Source organism: Blennius ocellaris (assembly GCF_963422515.1).
Source record: "Blennius ocellaris genome assembly, chromosome: 16".
NCBI classification, from domain to species: domain Eukaryota; kingdom Metazoa; phylum Chordata; class Actinopteri; order Blenniiformes; family Blenniidae; genus Blennius; species Blennius ocellaris.
The window spans coordinates 480,523-498,609 of NC_137665.1; the positions used below are offsets into that span (position 1 = coordinate 480,523).

At 51.4% G+C, this 18,087-nt stretch overlaps 2 protein-coding genes across 6 annotated transcripts; one reads left to right on the top strand and one right to left on the bottom strand.

The window, feature by feature from the left end:
• Positions 1-3,757: 3,757 nt before the first annotated feature.
• Positions 3,758-4,599, bottom strand: hspb9 (heat shock protein, alpha-crystallin-related, 9). The gene is made up of 2 exons (XM_080511465.1): positions 4,303-4,599; positions 3,758-4,231 (listed from the first exon to the last, which is right to left on the bottom strand). The coding sequence occupies exons 1-2, from the start codon at positions 4,536-4,538 to the stop codon at positions 3,769-3,771; spliced, it is 699 nt and encodes a 232-aa protein (XP_080367591.1). The 5' UTR covers positions 4,539-4,599; the 3' UTR covers positions 3,758-3,768.
• A 216-nt stretch (positions 4,600-4,815) lies between these two features.
• On the top strand, positions 4,816-17,670 carry LOC308141127 (dehydrogenase/reductase SDR family member 7C-B-like). 5 transcript variants are annotated; one of them, XM_080511152.1, is made up of 8 exons: positions 11,581-11,927; positions 12,878-12,964; positions 13,056-13,453; positions 15,297-15,409; positions 15,487-15,697; positions 15,961-16,053; positions 16,973-17,128; positions 17,201-17,670. In XM_080511152.1, the coding sequence occupies exons 3-8, from the start codon at positions 13,216-13,218 to the stop codon at positions 17,419-17,421; spliced, it is 1,032 nt and encodes a 343-aa protein (XP_080367278.1). In that variant the 5' UTR covers positions 11,581-11,927; positions 12,878-12,964; positions 13,056-13,215; the 3' UTR covers positions 17,422-17,670. The 5 variants fall into 5 exon arrangements, with proteins under 5 accessions (XP_080367280.1, XP_080367278.1, XP_080367276.1 ...); XM_080511154.1 differs by lacking the exons at positions 11,581-11,927; positions 12,878-12,964 and adding an exon at positions 4,816-4,875 and having other exon boundaries at positions 13,279-13,453; XM_080511150.1 differs by having other exon boundaries at positions 12,878-13,453.
• Positions 17,671-18,087: the final 417 nt, after the last annotated feature.

An 18,087-nucleotide genomic window follows, 5' to 3' on the forward strand; every position in this document is an offset into this window, starting at 1 on the left:
CTGAGGGTACAGACTCCATCAACCTGAAGGTACAGACTCCATCAACCTGAGGGTACAGACTCCATCAACCTGAAGGTACAGACTCCATCAACCTGAGGGTACAGACTCCATCAACCTGAGGGTACAGACTCTCCATCAACCTGAGGGTACAGACTCCATCAACCTGAGGGTACAGACTCTCCATCAACCTGAAGGTACAGACTCCATCAACCTGAGGGTACAGACTCTCCATCAACCTGAAGGTACAGACTCCATCAACCTGAGGGTACAGACTCCATCAACCTGAAGGTACAGACTCCATCAACCTGAGGGTACAGACTCTCCATCAACCTGAGGGTACAGACTCCATCAACCTGAAGGTACAGACTCCATCAACCTGAGGGTACAGACTCTCCATCAACCTGAGGGTACAGACTCCATCAACCTGAAGGTACAGACTCCATCAACCTGAGGGTACAGACTCCATCAAAAAATGCCAAGCAACTATGGAACAACCGTGACAGAACGCGCACCAAATGTCACTTCCTGTTTAGCTTCCTGCCCCACTTCGGACCGCCTCCTAGTTCTGTCCTGGCCAATCACGTGCCGCCGTGTTTTGTGAGGTTCAGCCTGTTCTGCTACGGCCGAATAACGCTTCACGGTTTCTTGTTCGCATCGCGACCGCCGGGGAAATGCTTGTATAGTTTGAAGATCTGGAACGGAGCCACGGCAACGGAGCCACGGCAACGGAGCCATGACAACGGAGCCACGGCAACGATGACCGGCTACATTTGCACATCCCGTCCCGCTGCGTTGTCTCACGTCCGTCACGTTTTGTCCACGGAGGCCTGAAACATGGCCGCCGGGGACCAGGTGTCACCGTGACTACAGGACCTGGTGGACCAGAACCCTGCTGGATGTTCTGATCTAATCTAATCTAATCTAAACTAATCTAATCTAATCTAATCTAATCTAATCTAAAGTAATGTAAACTAATCTAAACTAAACTAAACTAAACTAAACTAATCTAATGTAATCGAATGTAAACTAAACTAATCTAATCTAAACTAAACTAATCTAATCTAAACTAAACTAATCTAATCTAAACTAATCTAAAGTAATGTAAACTAAACTAAACTAATCTAATCTAAACAAAATGTGCAAAAGTTCAAAGGGATCAAAGGGATCAATACAGATGAAAGACGCTGGACTGCGATTGGGAATAAAACCACACAAAGATAATGATTATCTGAATTAACTTTTAATAGCAGTGAGTTAATCTAATCATCATAATATCAAGAACGATTGCTAATGAAAACAAATGTTCATGTATGAAGCGACTCGTCTCTACTTTCATTACGGAGCGACTGCAGCAGGACGAACTCACACCAACACGTGAATTCATTCCTCTGCAGCACGAAATCCAGCTGATGTGATTATTCCTCTGCTGGTGACGAACGAATAACACATAGATGGAGATAGATTACACCGGAGCACTTCAATTAGCAGCTTTTAATATCTCAGCTGCTTCTTGCAGCAAGAGAAACAGGAAGCTGAGAAATGAAGGTTGAAGTTTTCCTCATTAAGGGAATTAAAAGCTCCAGGAAACTAAAGCTGTGTGAGATTTTCTCCACTTTCATCCTCCAGTCGGAGTCTCAGGCCCTCCAGCACAATCCATGAAACCAAACCAACTCCCCGAGCAGCAGCGCCGCTAATAGCTTGTCCTGGGTGTGTGTGTGTGTGTGTGTGTGTGTGTGTGTGTGTGTGTGTGTGTGTGTGTGTGTGTGTGTGTGTGTGTGTGTGTGTGTGTGTGAGATTGTATCAACAGCAGCCAGTAAAGGTTAGAACAGAAGAGTGGCATGAAACATTTAACTGCTGATGATAAAACTCAGCCTTCTGCCTGTCACTGCCTGTCACCACGACACACATACACACACACACACACACACACACACACACACACACACACACACACACACACACACACACACACACACACGCACGCACGCACACACACACACACACACACACACACACACACACACACACAGATTGTGATGTTTAATGAAAGAGTGACAGCCAGACGTCCCTGATAATCACGTTGCTCAGCGTAAAGAACATGTCACTCTAATGGACCCTGTTAGTGTGTGTGTGTGTGTGTGTGTGTGTGTGTGTGTGTGTGTGTGTGTGTGTGTGTGTGTGTGTGTGTGTGTGTGTGTGTGTGTGTGTGTGTGTGTGTGGTGAATGTTTGGGGTCTGTTGCTCCAGAAAGAACCAGGTTCTAAACTAAAGAGGTTCTATTAAAGCTTGTGACAGAAGAAGATCTCGACTCTATTAAAGTCTCAGACATCTGATATGTTTGTAACGTACATCGTGGTCCGGGTGTATTTCTATTGTTGTTGCCATGACAACTGCTCTTCTGAGCCCGGATATGGTGGTCGGGCGACAGTGTGACGATGACGAAGAAGCCGGGTGTGTCTGTGGCTCTGCAGGAGAACCTGAACCCTGCATGGAGGTTCTGGATACCAGCCTGCTTCAGTCTGCAGGAGGTCCGGGGTTCCTGGTGGTCCGGGGTTCCTGGAGGTCCGGGGTTCCTGGTGGTCCGGGGTTCCTGGAGGTCCGGGGTTCCTGGTGGTCCGGGGTTCCTGGTGGTCCGGGGTTCCTGGAGGTCCGGGGTTCCTGGTGGTCCGGGGTTCCTGGAGGTCCGGGGTTCCTGGAGGTCCGGGGTTCCTGGAGGTCCGGGGTTCCTGGAGGTCCGGGGTTCCTGGAGGTCCGGGGTTCCTGGTGGTCCGGGGTTCCTGGAGGTCCAGGGTTCCTCTGCTCCTCCTCGGTGAAGAGGTTGGAGTTTTCAACACTTTGAAGACACGTCACATCCGAAGCTTCAGCTCCTGCAGTCTGACAATAATTCTCTGTAACTCCAATGAGGAGTTTTGTGAGTGGAGCCTCAGCAGCCTCCTCCACCCGGAGCTCTGGTCCTGCTCCACCCGCCATCAGGAGCCTCAGCAGCCTCCTCCACCCGGAGCTCTGGTCCTGCTCCACCCGCCATCAGGAGCCTCAGCAGCCTCCTCCACCCGGAGCTCTGGTCCTGCTCCACCCACCATCAGGAGCCTCAGCAGCCTCCTCCACCCGGAGCTCTGGTCCTGCTCCACCCGCCATCAGGAGCCTCAGCAGCCTCCTCCACCCGGAGCTCTGGTCCTGCTCCACCCGCCATCAGGAGCCTCAGCAGCCTCCTCCACCCGGAGCTCTGGTCCTGCTCCACCCACCATCAGGAGCCTCAGCAGCCTCCTCCACCCGGAGCTCTGGTCCTGCTCCACCCGCCATCAGGAGCCTCAGCAGCCTCCTCCACCCGGAGCTCTGGTCCTGCTCCATCCGCCATCAGGAGCCTCAGCAGCCTCCTCCACCCGGAGCTCTGGTCCTGCTCCACCCGCCATCAGGAGCCTCAGCAGCCTCCTCCACCCGGAGCTCTGGTCCTGCTCCACCCGTCCTCAGCCCCTCGACGCCGGACTCATCAAACATTAATGTGCTGCTTTTGATTGTCACTTGCTTCCAGCGGCTCCAGATAATCACTTCACCCCGGGAACACCAATGTCAGCGGAACCGTTTAAGGTACCGGTTCAGGCTCCCGAGGGGCCGATCCAGTCTCCTGCAGCACTTCCTGTCGTCGGCGGGTCACTGGCGCCCCCGTGTGGCCAGAAAGACCCTGCAGCCAGTCGCTTCCCTTCCCCTCTACATTCCAACAGAACACTGGAAAGTCAACGTCTGTTCGTGGAGGGTGGTGGCGTCGGTTCCTTCAGTCAGACTGAGCCTGGTCCTCCGGGTCCCGGTGGACCAGGACCTCCAGGGACGTCCTGAACCGGAGGGGAGGCGCCGGGGCGAAGATCTGCAGCTGTCCATCGTCCATCAGGGAGCAGGAGAGACCCGACAGGTCCAGGTGGGCCGGGAGGTCCAGGTTCTGCTGGAAGCCCATCTGGGGTGAGGAGCAGGAGGAGGAGCAGGAGGAGGAGCAGGAGGAGGAGGAGCAGGAGCAGGAGGAGGAGCAGGAGGAGGAGGAGGAGCAGGAGGCGCCGGCCTGCTTCACGGCCACCACCGCCAGCCTGCGGCCCTCCAGCTTGACTGTGATGTCACTGGGAGCGTAGCCGCGAGCGTCCAGGGTCACCAGGAGGTCGCTGTGGCTGCTCGGGGGCGGCGCCGGGTGTTGTGGGCGGAGCCGGGCCCCCGGAGCCTCCACCTGCCGCTCGGCGTCGCCGCTCAGCCTGGAAGCAGCCAACAGGAGGTCAGAAGCACAAACACACACTTCAGGCCCAGGATGCACACAAACACCCACCTGGCCAGCAGGGAGGGGCCCAGGGGCCGGAGCCGGGGGGGCCGGAGCCGGGGGGGCCGGAGCAGGGGGGGTCCGCGCTGCAGCTCCCCCAGGAGCCTGTCGGCCAACGCGGCCCTGCACCGGAAGAAGTCCTGCAGCAGCGAGGAGGCGGGCGGGCGGCGCGGCGGCCATGACGGCTGCTCGCCACCGAAGAAGGGATCGTCTCCCAGCAGACGGGCCAGACCTCGCTGTGACATCACGCTACCGCACGCTACCGCACGACGCTGGAAGCCTTCCTCACTTTGTCTGTGGCTGAGAGTCCTTGCCGTGCCACTTATAAACCCCCCCATACCCCCCCCCCATACCCCCCCACGCCTCTCTGCTATTTCAACCCCATGAGCTCACTGCAGGAATCCCCTCACACTCATCAGGAAACAGACACTGTGTGTGTGTGTGCCTCCAGTTGCGCCCCCCCCCCCCCCCCGTGGCCCCTGCTGCACTGACATTGTTGACAAAATGTTGTCAATCGTTTGACCTGAAGACGACGTCCAGGACGCCTGAAGACGACGTCCAGGACGCCTGAAGACTCTGCTGGTATGAAAGTTGTTCTGATCATCAGATGTCAATGACACTTGGTCAGAAGTTAGTTGGACACAGTAAAGTATCAGCAGGGGGTCCGTCAGCCAGGGGGGTCCCGTCAGGCGGGGGGGTTGGGGTTAACTTGTGTCCTATTTTTACTGTGAGGGTTCAGGTTTTTATCTATTCACTGACCCCCCCCCCCCCCCTGTTTGGGTTCAGGTTTTTATCTATTCACTGACCCCCCCCCCCCCCCCCCCGTTCGGGTTCAGGTTTTTATCTATTCACTGACCCCCCCCCCCCCCCGTTCGGGTTCAGGTTTTTATCTATTCACTGACCCCCCCCCCCCCCCCCCCCCCGTTCGGGTTCAGGTTTTTATCTATTCACTGACCCCCCCCCCCCCCCGTTCGGGTTCAGGTTTTTATCTATTCACTGACCCCCCCCCCCCCCCCCCGTTCGGGTTCAGGTTTTTATCTATTCACTGACCCCCCCCCCCCCCCCGTTCGGGTTCAGGTTTTTATCTATTCACTGACCCCCCCCCCCCCCCCCGTTCGGGTTCAGGTTTTTATCTATTCACTGACCCCCCCCCCCCCCCCGTTCGGGTTCAGGTTTTTATCTATTCACTGACCCCCCCAGTTTGCTCGTGACCTAAATACTCATGAGGAACTGAAGCTGGTCTGGTCTCAGGTTCCACTGCTGCTCAGAGCGCCAGCGCCTCCTGCCTGTCAGACTCCTGACCAGGAGCTGCAGTCACTTCTATTTGTGGCCACACACACACACACACACACACACACACACACACACACACACACACACACACACACACACACACACACTCGTGGTGTTAAGTTTCAGTATGTGAAGTGAAGAATCACTAATATCCTCCTGGTTCTAGGACCACGGCTCTACCTTGTCCTAGGACCACGGCTCTACCTTGTCCTAGGACCACGGCTCTACCTTGTTCTAGGTGACTGAGCGCCTCCCCCTATCTCTAAGGGTGACTGAGCTCCTCCCCCTATCTCTAAGGGTGACTGAGCTCCTCCCCCTATCTCTAAGGGTACGCCCAGCCACCCTACGGAGGAAGCTCATTTCAGCCGCTTGTATCCGGGATCTCGTTCTTTTGGTCATGACCCATAGTTCATGACCATAGGTGAGGGTAGGAACAGGTGAGGGTAGGAACAGGTGAGGGTAGGAACAGGTGAGGGTAGTAACAGGTGAGGGTAGGAACAGGTGAGGGTAGGAACAGGTGAGGGTAGGAACAGGTGAGGGTATTAACAGGTGAGGGTATTAACAGGTGAGGGTAGGAACAGGTGAGGGTAGGAACAGGTGAGGGTAGTAACAGGTGAGGGTAGGAACAGGTGAGGGTAGGAACAGGTGAGGGTAGGAACAGGTGAGGGTAGGAACAGGTGAGGGTAGGAACAGGTGAGGGTAGGAACAGGTGAGGGTAGGTACAGGTGAGGGTAGGAACAGGTGAGGGTAGTAACAGGTGAGGGTAGGAACAGGTGAGGGTAGTAACAGGTGAGGGTAGGTACAGGTGAGGGTAGGAACAGGTGAGGGTAGTAACAGGTGAGGGTAGGAACAGGTGAGGGTAGTAACAGGTGAGGGTAGTAACAGGTGAGGGTAGGAACAGGTGAGGGTAGTAACAGGTGAGGGTAGTAACAGGTGAGGGTAGTAACAGGTGAGGGTAGGTACAGGTGAGGGTAGGAACAGGTGAGGGTAGTAACAGGTGAGGGTAGGAACAGGTGAGGGTAGTAACAGGTGAGGGTAGTAACAGGTGAGGGTAGTAACAGGTGAGGGTGGGAACAGGTGAGGGTAGGTACAGGTGAGGGTAGTAACAGGTGAGGGTAGGTACAGGTGAGGGTAGGAACAGGTGAGGGTGGGAACGAAGATCGACCGGTAAATCCAGAGCTTGGTCTTTTGGCTCAGCTCCTTCTTCACCACGACGGACCGATACAACGACCACATAACTGCAGACGCTGCACCGATCCGCCTGTCGATCTCACGCTCCATCTTCCCCCCACTGAACAAGACCCCGAGATACTGGAACTCCTCCACCTGGGACAAGGGCACTCCACCGACCTGGAGGGGGCAAGACACCTTGTTCTGGTGGAGAACCATGGCCTGGGATTTAGAGGTGCTGATCCTCATCCCAGGTGCTTCACACTCGGCTGAGAACCATGTCAGTGCACGCTGGAGATCCAGGCTTGATGGGGCCAACAGAACCACATCATCCGCAAATAGCAGAGATGAGATCTTGTGGTCCCCAAACTGGACCCCCTCCGGTCCCCAAACTGGACCCCCTCCGGCCCCGGCTGTGCCTAGAGATTCTGTCCATGTAGGTAAAGGACAGAACCGGTGACAGAGGACAGTCCTGCTGGAGGACCACCTGCTCTGGGATCAGGTCTGACTTACTGCCGGCAATGTGAACCAGACTCCTGCTCCGGGCCTACAGGGACCAGACAGCCCTGAACAAAGGGCCCCGGACTCCATACTCCCGGAGCACCCCCCCACAGGACGTGTTGAGGGACGAGGTCCAACACCTTCTCCAGATCCACAAAACACATGTGGACTGGTTGGGTGAACTCCCATGAACCCTGGAGCTCCTGGTGGAGGGTATAGACCTGGTCCAGTGAGCCACCACCAGGACCAAAACCACATTGTTCCTCATGACATGTTTGGGAGACCAAGCTATACATCTAGACGGTATGTCTCAACCTCCAGGGATGGGGTCGTCGACTGCCACCCAATCCACACTGCACCCGCCCCCTACGGTAGCCTCGGTGGGTGGTGGGCTCACAGGAGGAAGAGGGGCCCGCCTTGTCCCTTCGGGCTGAGCCCGGCCGGGTCCCGCGGGCAACAGCTCGGCCACCAGGCGCTCGCAAACGAGCCCAAACCCCAGGCCTGCCTCCAGGGGGGGGGCCCGACCGCACCTCATCGGGCAACATCACTCTACTCCTTGGTTCTTTGTTCACAAGGCTCTTTGAAGTGCTTTTAGTCGGACTCGTCACCTCCGACCTGCTTGTCTTGGGGGACCCTACCGGGGGCCTAAAGCCCCCGGCAACAGAGCTCCTAGGATCACACTTCCTCAATGACCTGTGCTTCTTGTGGTCCCGGGACGAGCTGCGGCGGTCCCTGCTCTGGCGGTCCCTGCTCTGGCGGTCCCTGCTCTGGCGGTCCCGGCTCTGGCGGTCCCTACTCTGGCGGTCCCTGCTCTGGCGGTCCCGGCTCTGGCGGTCCCGGCTCTGGCGGTCCCGGCTCTGGTGGTCCCGGCTGCTCCGGTCTTTGCTCCAGCTGCGATGCTTGTGGACTCGGCCGGCAGACACACTGCGACTCCTCTTCTTGTGCCGTTCTCGTTCTCGTTCTGGTTCTGGTTCTGGTTCTGGTTCTGGTTCTGGTTCTCGTTCTGGTTCTGGTTCTGGTTCTGGTTCTCGTTCTGCCAAGGAACAAAACGCCTCCATTTGTACCTAGTCAATACAGCCTCGGCCAGAACATTATGACCACTGCCAGGATGCATTGTGGGGGAAAGAAAACCTCGGCTGCAACTTCAGACGTCTGATGAGGAAACTAACACATTAAATTCAGAATATCATGGCTGGTGACCTTCGTCCTTTGGCAAATTCTCATGTAGAAATAACTGAAAGGAGCATCTAGTTATATTTAATTGCTTTGACAAACTATTGTAGTCATAGGAGTCATACAAAAAATCATCAAGATATATCATTTAGTATATGATAAATTAAAAAGTAAATGGAGTACAGAGTACATTTAATAGATTTGAAAATATAAATATATATTCGGAAATGTCTTTTCTATTCAACTCCAATGTGAGAACATTGAACCAATAAACAGTTAGATTTAGGTATTTTAATTGGATTTGATTTAAGATTTCAATTATTATTATGACTGTGAAAAGAATTCAATGAAATGAAATGAATATATATATATATATATATATATATATCACCATTATTATAATTATGAACTGTCCAACAGTATATGAAAATATAGTTTTCTTACAATAAAATAAAGGTTGTTATAAATTATATTAAATGATTGTGAATCAAATACATTATTATTGACACTGGTTTCAATAAACAAATAGGTTGATGGAATGCAATAAAATGAATAACAATTTAGTTCATGAAAGTTTGAATGACTTAATAAAAATAACAACAACAGTGATTATAATAATAATAATAATAATAATAATAATAATAATGTGTTTTATATGCTTCTAATAATCTATATGGATAATTTAAATAATACATATTCCTAATCTTAATTTTTTTTTTTTAAGTATTTCCTTTTCAGACTTTAGTGAAACTTTAAACGAGGTTAATGGTTCAATAAAGTCAGAAAACTGATCAATATTGTGTTGACCATGCTTTAATGATGGATGCCGACGTGAAAAGCGGATACTGGAGGATAAATAAATGTCTCATTAATTATTGAATGATTCAGAATGTTGCCAGTAGAGGCTGATATTTGTTAAATTGTGCGTATTTTGAACGGAGTCTGGCGGCTCGCGGCCTCACAGGAGACTGTCATCGGGCCGCTTCCAGGATGCGTTCAGGGACGCGTGGAAATCTGAACTTCACGAGGCCGGTGATGGAGCTCAGCGCCGTTTGCTCCAAACATGATGCACAAAAAAACCCCGCCGCGTCACTTGGAAGTAAAGCGGATCTGAAAACATCGTCAGCTCGTCGGATTCATTCATAAAATCCTCCGGCGGAGGCGAACGGAGAGCCCGCAGCGGAGGGGAACCCTCGGAGCCCCGGACCACCGGCGCACCGGGGACTCACCTTGCCGGTTCTCGCTCAGCTGCTTCTCAAACTCCTCGAAGTCCGACATGCCAGCGGAGGGTGGAGGCAGGGAGCCGGGCGGAGGAGCCCCGTCTGCGGGGGGAGAAGAGCCGAGCGGTCCGCTGTGACAGAATCGCAGAATCACTGCAAAACCCCGAACGCGTGAACGCACCACATCCGGTGACGCTTCATAATGAAGTCTTACTGCAATTCAAACAAACAAACAAACAAACATCAAATAATTTAATATTCAGACAATGTATTCAACAAATATTACAAAACAAACATTAATCTAATTAATTAAATAATGACGTGCAAAAAAAGCTTTTTGTAAACAGACTTTTCCCACTAATTCTCAGTTTCCATCATTTCACACAACACGTCACCGTCTGATGCTCCTTTCTGAACACTTCAACCAAGAGAGGAAGAGAGGAGGAAGTAGAGAGGAAGAGAGGGGGAAGTAGAGAGGAAGAGAGGGGGAAGTAGAGAGGAAGAGAGGAGGAAGTAGAGAGGAAGAAGAGAGGAGGAAATAGAGAGGAAGTAGAGAGGAAGAAGGGAGGAGGAAGTAGAGAGGAAGTAGAGAGGAAGAAGGGAGGAAGAAGAGAGGAAGAAGGGAGGAGGAAGTAGAGAGGAAGTAGAGAGGAAGAAGGGAGGAGGAAGAAGAGAGGAAGAAGGGAGGAGGAAGTAGAGAGGAAGTAGAGAGGAGGAAGAAGAGAGGAAGAAGAGAGGAGGGAGAAGAGAGGAAGAAGGGAGGAGGAAGTAGAGAGGAAGAGAGGAGGAAGTAGAGAGGAAGAAGGGAGGAGGAAGTAGAGAGGAAGAAGAGAGGAAGAAGAGAGGAGGAAGTAGAGGAAGAAGAGAGGAGGAAGTAGAGAGGAAGAAGAGAGGAGGAAGTAGAGAGGAAGTAGAGAGGAAGAAGAGAGGAAGAAGAGAGGAGGAAGTAGAGAGGAAGAAGAGAGGAGGAAGTAGAGAGGACGTAGAGAGGAAGAAGAGAGGAGGAAGTAGAGGAAGAAGAGAGGAAGAAGAGAGGAGGAAGTAGAGAGGAAGAAGAGAGGAGGAAGTAGAGAGGAAGAAGAGAGGAGGAAGTAGAGAGGACGTAGAGAGGAAGAAGAGAGGAGGAAGTAGAGGAAGAAGAGAGGAAGAAGAGAGGAGGAAGTAGAGAGGAAGAAGAGAGGAGGAAGTAGAGAGGACGTAGAGAGGAAGAAGAGAGGAGGAAGTAGAGGAAGAAGAGAGGAGGAAGTAGAGAGGAAGAAGAGAGGAGGAAGTAGAGAGGAAGTAGAGAGGAAGAAGAGAGGAAGAAGAGAGGAGGAAGTAGAGAGGAAGTAGAGAGGAAGAAGAGAGGAGGAAGTAGAGAGGAAGAAGAGAGGAGGAAGTAGAGAGGAAGTAGAGAGGAGGAAGTAGAGAGGAAGAAGAGAGGAGGAAGTAGAGAGGAAGTAGAGAGGAAGAAGAGAAGAAAACTCATGGAGATCTGGTCTGAAGACTTCATATCGCGGTTGTTTGTAGCTCCCATTAGCCAAGAGCTAACTAGCTGACTAGCCTAGCCACCACGGGCTCAAGAGGCGGGACTTGCTTCGGTCTGGACCAATCGATGGGCCTCATTTCTTCTTCACGTCCTCTCTGGTCAGTGTTTGTCTGGGCGACAGCGCCCCCTAGCAGCAGCTGAAAGAGGCCCCTCATGCTGACCAACCTGACCCCCCCCGCCCCCCTCCTACCCCCCCACCTCCTCCCCCCCCCATGTCATTTTAAACACATGGAGACTCGCTGACTCAGCTGTTGCTGCTATTAAAAGAGCTCAAATCCCAAAGTATTGCAGACCCTGAGAGGAGGGGCCGACACAGACCAGGGCCCAGAGAGGGGGGGGCGACACAGACCAGGGCCCAGAGAGGGGGGGGCCGACACAGACCAGGGCCCAGAGAGGGGGGGGCCGACACAGACCAGGGCCCAGAGAGGGGGGGCCGACACAGACCAGGGCCCAGCAGCAGTGAGTAGCGGCGCTCCAGAGGTCAGGCAGTTTTCCAGACCGGAGCGATTCAGTGGAAGAAGACAAAGAGCACCGGGAGGCTCTGGGGTCTGAACTGGAGACTCAGGAACCACGGAAACCGTTTGTCTGGGGAACCAGGTCCAGGAAGAACCAGGTCCAGGAAGAACCAGGTTCAGGAAGAACCAGGTCCTCTTTCATTGACATTGAGTCTTTGAACGGCGGCGTCTATTTAAAGTGGAGTTTATATTTAGACGTCCGGGACCAGCAGCAACCAAAGGTCCTCTCAGAATGTGAGTCGCTTTTACAATCAGAAAACCTGGTTCTGGTCCAGAACCACCCCGAGGGGGGTCTGGGGGGTCTGGTCCAGAACCACCCCGAGGGGGGTCTGGGGGGTCTGGTCCAGAACCACCCCGAGGGGGGTCTGGGGGGTCTGGGGGGTCAGGATCGTCGTCCCACAAACGACGCTAAACGTCTCGTCTCTTTGTAGCTTTTTGTCTGAACGGATTGAAGTTGGTTTGTGTCTCGTTTTCTCTTTTCAATGTTTAGACTCTGTTTGTTTGACCTTAATGTTTGTGTTCCTGCTGAACCAGCTGGACCTGGTTCACCTGGTCCTGGTTCACCTGGACCTGGTTCACCTGGACCTGGTTCACCTGGACCTGCACCGCCTCAGAGCTCACAGACTCCTTTGTGTTTGTAGGTCATGTTATTGTCTGTGGGATTTACTTATTGTGTTTGTATGTCTGTACAGTATTTGACCAACTTTTCACAAAAAGCTCTAGAAATCATCAAAGGTTCCGTTGACGAGTTCGTGAATGACGAACCATTTCTTCATAAACCCCAAGAGACTGCAAAAAATACAAAGGAGATCAGCGTCTGTTGCCATGGAGACGCTCAGTGTTCCACACAGCAGCTACCTGACCTCGCTAGCTAGTACTGACCTGAGCCGACGGCTACCATGCTATCATGCTAGTAATGCTAACTGGGTTCCGGAAACGGCGTCAGTGAAAGTGTGCGTTCTACCGAGTGTAGCTCTAGTTTTATACGTCTTTCACATCATGTCGTTTTTCTTTCTTTCTGCTTTCTGAATGAATAATTCCTGCACAGTTTTAGCTTTCACAATAAAAGCACATAAAATGTAAGAGTTTAAAAAGGTTTGGACGTTCTGACCTCCAGATTCCATTTGACTTCAGTTGTTTTATTTCAGCTGCTCCTGGTTAAAATGTCTTTGTTTGTGTTGCAGAATCGTATAAAATCAGTGTGATATTTTGACACAATGCTGGTAGGAAGTGAGGCGGAGCCGAACGTTACGGCGCCGGAGAGCCTCAGGGTACGAGACGCCTCGATCGGCCGTCGATCAGAACGACCGTCACACCTCATCCCCGCCTCGCTCATCCTCCACCCATAAACTGTGTTTTCAGTCGGAAAACACGAGAACCGGGACGCTAACCTCAGGGCCGGCGCTAAAACAAGATGGCCGCCGCAGCGTCATCCCTCATCACATTTCAGTGTTTCATCACAAAACCCCGCCGGCGCCGTTTGAGGGGTTTTGTCCAGACGTGACTCGTCTGGTTCACCAGCATGTTTCTATTGAGGAATGAAGGAAAGGGGGCGCCGCTGAGCTCACTGTGGTTGGTCCTGCAGAACATGGAGTCCACCTGGACCACCTGGACCACCTCGGTCCTCCTGGTACCCTGCGTGGTCCTCCTCACTGCCGGCTTCTTCTACCTGCACGGCCTCCTCGTCGGGCTCTGGTCCAAAACCTGCGTCAGGAACAAGGTGGTGCTGATCACAGATGCCTTGTCGGGCCTGGGGAGGGGTAAGAACCTGGGTCTGGGGGGGAGGGGTAAGAACCTGGGTCTGGGGGGGGTCTGGGGAGGGGTAAGAACCTGGGTCTGGGGGGGGAGGGGTAAGAACCTGGGTCTGAGGGGGAAGGGTAAGAACCTGGGTCTGGGGGGGGAGGGGTAAGAACCTGGGTCTGGGGGGGAGGGGTAAGAACCTGGGTCTGGGGGGGGTCTGGGGAGGGGTAAGAACCTGGGTCTGGGGGGGAGTGGTAAGAACCAGGGTCTGGAGGGGAGGGGTAAGAACCAGGGTCTGGGTAAGAACCAGGGTCTGGGGGGGGTCTGGGGAGGGGTAAAAACCAGGGTCTGGGTAAGAACCAGGGTCTGGGGAGGGGTAAGAACCTGGGTCTGGGGGGGGAGGGGTAAGAACCAGGGTCTGGGGGGGGGGGGTCTGGGGAGGGGTAAGAACCAGGGTCTGGGTAAGAACCTGGGTCTGGGGGGGGAGGGGTAAGAACCAGGGTCTGGGGGGGGGTCTGGGGAGGGGTAAGAACCAGGGTCTGGGTAAGAACCAGGGTCTGGGGGGGGTCTGGGGAGGGGTAAGAACCAGGGTCTGGGTAAGAACCAGGGTCTGGGGGGGGTCTGGGGAGGGGTAAGAACCTGGGTCTGGGGGGGAGGGGTAAGAACCAGGGTCTGGGTAAGAACCAGGGTCTGGGGGGGGTCTGGGGAGGGGTAAGAACCAGGGTCTGGGTAAGAACCAGGGTCTGGGGGGGGTCTGGGGAGGGGTAAGAACCTGGGTCTGGGGGGGAGGGGTAAGAACCTGGGTCTTTATGTACTGGACTTGTTTCACCATTTAATATTCATCATCTTTTGTTTTTGTTTGAAGACTTAAAAAAATAAAAATCTTCAAAACAGCTTCATTGGATTTAGATTTTCTTTTTTCAAGTCTTCTGATTGATTTCATTTGGCTCTGCTGTCTCAAATTACAATATTTGAAAAATATTGTAGAAGCCATCATTTATAAAAAAATGTGACTTCAAAGTATTAGTTGATATATTTGATATTCATGTCACTTTGTGTTGTTTGACATTTGGTAGTTTTGTTCATGAATGAAAGTTTCTATTGAGGAAGTGGATCTTTGTGTTGCATTGAAAACAAAATGTCAACTAGAGGAATGAATTAATCCAAAGTATTAATATTGAGAATGAATTAGTCCAAAGTATGAATATTGAGAATGAATTAGTCCAAAGTATGAATATTGAGAATGAATTAGTCCAAAGTATGTATATTGAGAATGAATTAGTCCAAAGTATTAATATTGAGAATGAATTAGTCCAAAGTATGAATATTGAGAATGAATTAGTCCAAAGTATGAATATTGAGAATGAATTAGTCCAAAGTATTAATATTGAGAATGAATTAGTCCAAAGTATGAATATTGAGAATGAATTAGTCCAAAGTATGAATATTGAGAATGAATTAGTCCAAAGTATGAATATTGAGAATGAATTAGTCCAAAGTATGTATATTGAGAATGAATTAGTCCAAAGTATTAATATTGAGAATGAATTAGTCCAAAGTATGAATATTGAGAATGAATTAGTCCAAAGTATGAATATTGAGAATGAATTAGTCCAAAGTATTAATATTGAGAATGAATTAGTCCAAAGTATGAATATTGAGAATGAATTAGTCCAAAGTATGAATATTGAGAATGAATTAGTCCAAAGTATGAATATTGAGAATGAATTAGTCCAAAGTATGAATATTGAGAATGAATTAGTCCAAAGTATTAATATTGAGAATGAATTAGTCCAAAGTATGAATATTGAGAATGAATTAGTCCAAAGTATTAATATTGATTTTCACTTCCTGTCTGCTCAGAATGTTCCAGAACGTTCCATAGAGGCGGCGCCCGGCTGATCCTGTGTGGGAGGAGCTGGGAGAAGCTGGAGGAGCTGGGGGCGGAGCTGGGCGGGGCCTCCGACCCCACGGCGGTGAGCTGGTCCCCCTGGACCCGGTCCCCCTGGACCCGGTGTGGGACACCCAGCACAGTCCTGTCCCTCCTCCGCAGACGTTTCCCCCCAAGCTGGTGCCGCTGGACTTCGGGGACCCGGACGGCCTGCCGGACGCCGTGGCCGAGATCCTGGACTGCTACGGCTGCCTGGACGTCCTGGTCTTCAACGGCAGCGTGAAGGTCCGGGCGCCGGCCCAGAGTCTGTCCCTGGAGCTGGACCGCCTGCTGATGGACAACAACTACTTCGGCCCGGTGACGCTGGCGAAAGGTGGGGGCGCTGCAGGGGGCGTGGCCTGGTGTGGGAGGGGGTGTGGCCGGGCCTGGGATGGGGCGTGGTCAGGTGGGGGCGTGGTCCAGTGTCGGAGGGGGTGTGGCTGGGGTGGGAGGGGGGAGGGGGCGTGGCCAGGCGTGGAGGCCTGTTCTCACCAGTATTGGGACCAACGTGTTATCAAGCAAGGCGTCACAGTAACTGAGTTACTTTTGAAAGTAGTAGCTAGTAACCTGTTCTCCCCCTGGCTGCATGTGTTCCAGGCGTCCTGCCCTCCATGATGTCCCGGAGGAGCGGCCATCTGCTGCTGGTCACCAGCGTCCAGGGGAAACTCGCCGTCCCGTTTCGCACCTCATGTCAGTCCAAGTGTCGCCGTTCACCTGGTCTGAGCTTCGCTGCGTCTCCGTCCCTCTGCTTCTCAGACCAGGAGCAACGCTTTTCAGTCACAATGTGTTCAGATTCATGTCGAACTGAGGAACCAGCGAACGGTGACGTCTGACGTCTGTCGCATGTCATACTCACTTTGGCCACTAGAGGTCAGTAAATGTACTTTTCCTCTGTATCCAGGCGGGAAGTGGAAGCATGTTGACATTAAGGTTGTTGATGCAACAACATTTCAAGTGAAAACGCATCGTTTTTGTGTTTTCTTTTTCTAAAATTACACATTTTCATTTGAACTGTTGAGAACGAGGCCAAAGTTTGACGTGTGTCACTTTAAAACAAACTCAAATTCAAACATACTCATCATTTCTTTTTTAATCCACTTTGTGATTCAGTTACTCCTGTGGATATCAAACTGACCACCAGAGGGCGCTGTGTTGATGTAATGTGTATATTAACCCACTAGAGGGCGCTGCGTTGATGTAATGTGTATATTAACCCACCAGAGGGCGCTGTGTTGATGTAATGTGTATATTAACCCACCAGAGGGCGCTGTGTTGATGTAATGTGTATATTAACCCACCAGAGGGCGCTGTGTTGATGTAATGTGTATATTAACCCACCAGAGGGCGCTGTGTTGATGTAATGTGTATATTAACCCACCAGAGGGCGCTGTGTTGATGTAATGTGTATATTAACCCACCAGAGGGCGCTGTGTTGATGTAATGTGTATATTAACCCACCAGAGGGCGCTGTGTTGATGTAATGTGTATATTAACCCACCAGAGGGCGCTGCGTTGATGTAATGTGTATATTAACCCACCAGAGGGCGCTGCGTTGATGTAATGTGTATATTAACCCACCAGAGGGCGCTGTGTTGATGGGCTGTTGCAGACGCGGCGTCCAAACACGCGGTCCAGGCGTTCTTCGACTGCCTGCGGGCCGAGGTGGAGGAGTACGGCATCTCCGTCAGCACCATCCAGCACACCTTCATCAGCGGCGCGGCGCGCGGCACGGAGGGGGCGTCGCCCTCCAGGTCCTTCTGGTCACGTGAGTCCCGGACGAATTGCCGCTCCTGGTTTTCCGCGCCGTCGCTTCACCTCCGTCTTCCCGCCGGGGCAGTTTTCTACACCCAGAGGCGCCGCGGAGTTTCTCCGGACGAGGCGACGGCCGAGATCCTGAAGACGCTGAACAGCCGGAGGAAGGAGGTGGTCGTCGCGCCGTCGCTGCCCAAAGCCGCCATCTACGCCCGCTCTTTCTTCCCCAACGTCTTCTTCGCCGTGATGGCCGCAGGGGTCGACAACGCCGCCGCCGCCGCAGAGTCCGAGAAGATGTCGCTGTAAATCAGACATGGGGGGCGCCAGGGGGCGCCAAAGAGCCTCAACGGCGCTTAATGAGCTTTTTAACAAGTTCTTATCCAACCTCATCTCGTGTTTCGTAGCGTTAGTTTAATAAAAGGTGAAAATAAACAGGCAAACATTTGAGTTTTTAAAGTAAGTGACCAACATGAACAATCTGAGCAAAAGTTGGATTATGATGAAAATGTTGCATCTGTTGTATTCGTGGCCAACAAATAAAGTTGTGTGTAAAAATTCAAGTGTCGTTGCAGCTTTTTAATATTGTGAATATTTAAACAGTTTGTTTTCAGTTAAAATCTCATTTACTTTGATCCAAGATCAACTTGATTTTTTAATGATGAAATTGTTATGAAACATTTTTTTTAAATAATACTCTAATGCTCTATTTCTGACCTTATTTTAATAACCTTGATTTAAATGGCATTTTATATATTACCACAATTCTACTTTCTTTGGATAGAAAGCGATTTGCAAATTTGTTTCTAAAAGAGTTTAAATAAACAACAATACTACTAATAATAATAAGCATTAATTTGTATCTGGAGCATAATAATCAAGTTTATTAATAAATAAATAATAATAAAATACATACAGGGTGGTGAAATGTGGCGATATTTTCCTTTTTCCCGTTTTTTCGGACTCAAATAAATA

Coding starts and splice junctions, on each gene's coding strand:
- LOC308141127 (XM_080511150.1), top strand. CDS start 13,216: ATGTTTCTATTGAGGAATGAAGGAAAGGGGGCGCCGCTGAGCTCACTG. Junction 13,454..15,296: donor CTTGTCGGGCCTGGGGAGGG/GTAAGAACCTGG, acceptor CTGTCTGCTCAG/AATGTTCCAGAACGTTCCAT. Junction 17,129..17,200: donor CTCCAGGTCCTTCTGGTCAC/GTGAGTCCCGGA, acceptor CCGCCGGGGCAG/TTTTCTACACCCAGAGGCGC.
- hspb9 (XM_080511465.1), bottom strand. CDS start 4,538: ATGTCACAGCGAGGTCTGGCCCGTCTGCTGGGAGACGATCCCTTCTTC. Junction 4,232..4,302: donor GGCCCCTCCCTGCTGGCCAG/GTGGGTGTTTGT, acceptor GGCTGCTTCCAG/GCTGAGCGGCGACGCCGAGC.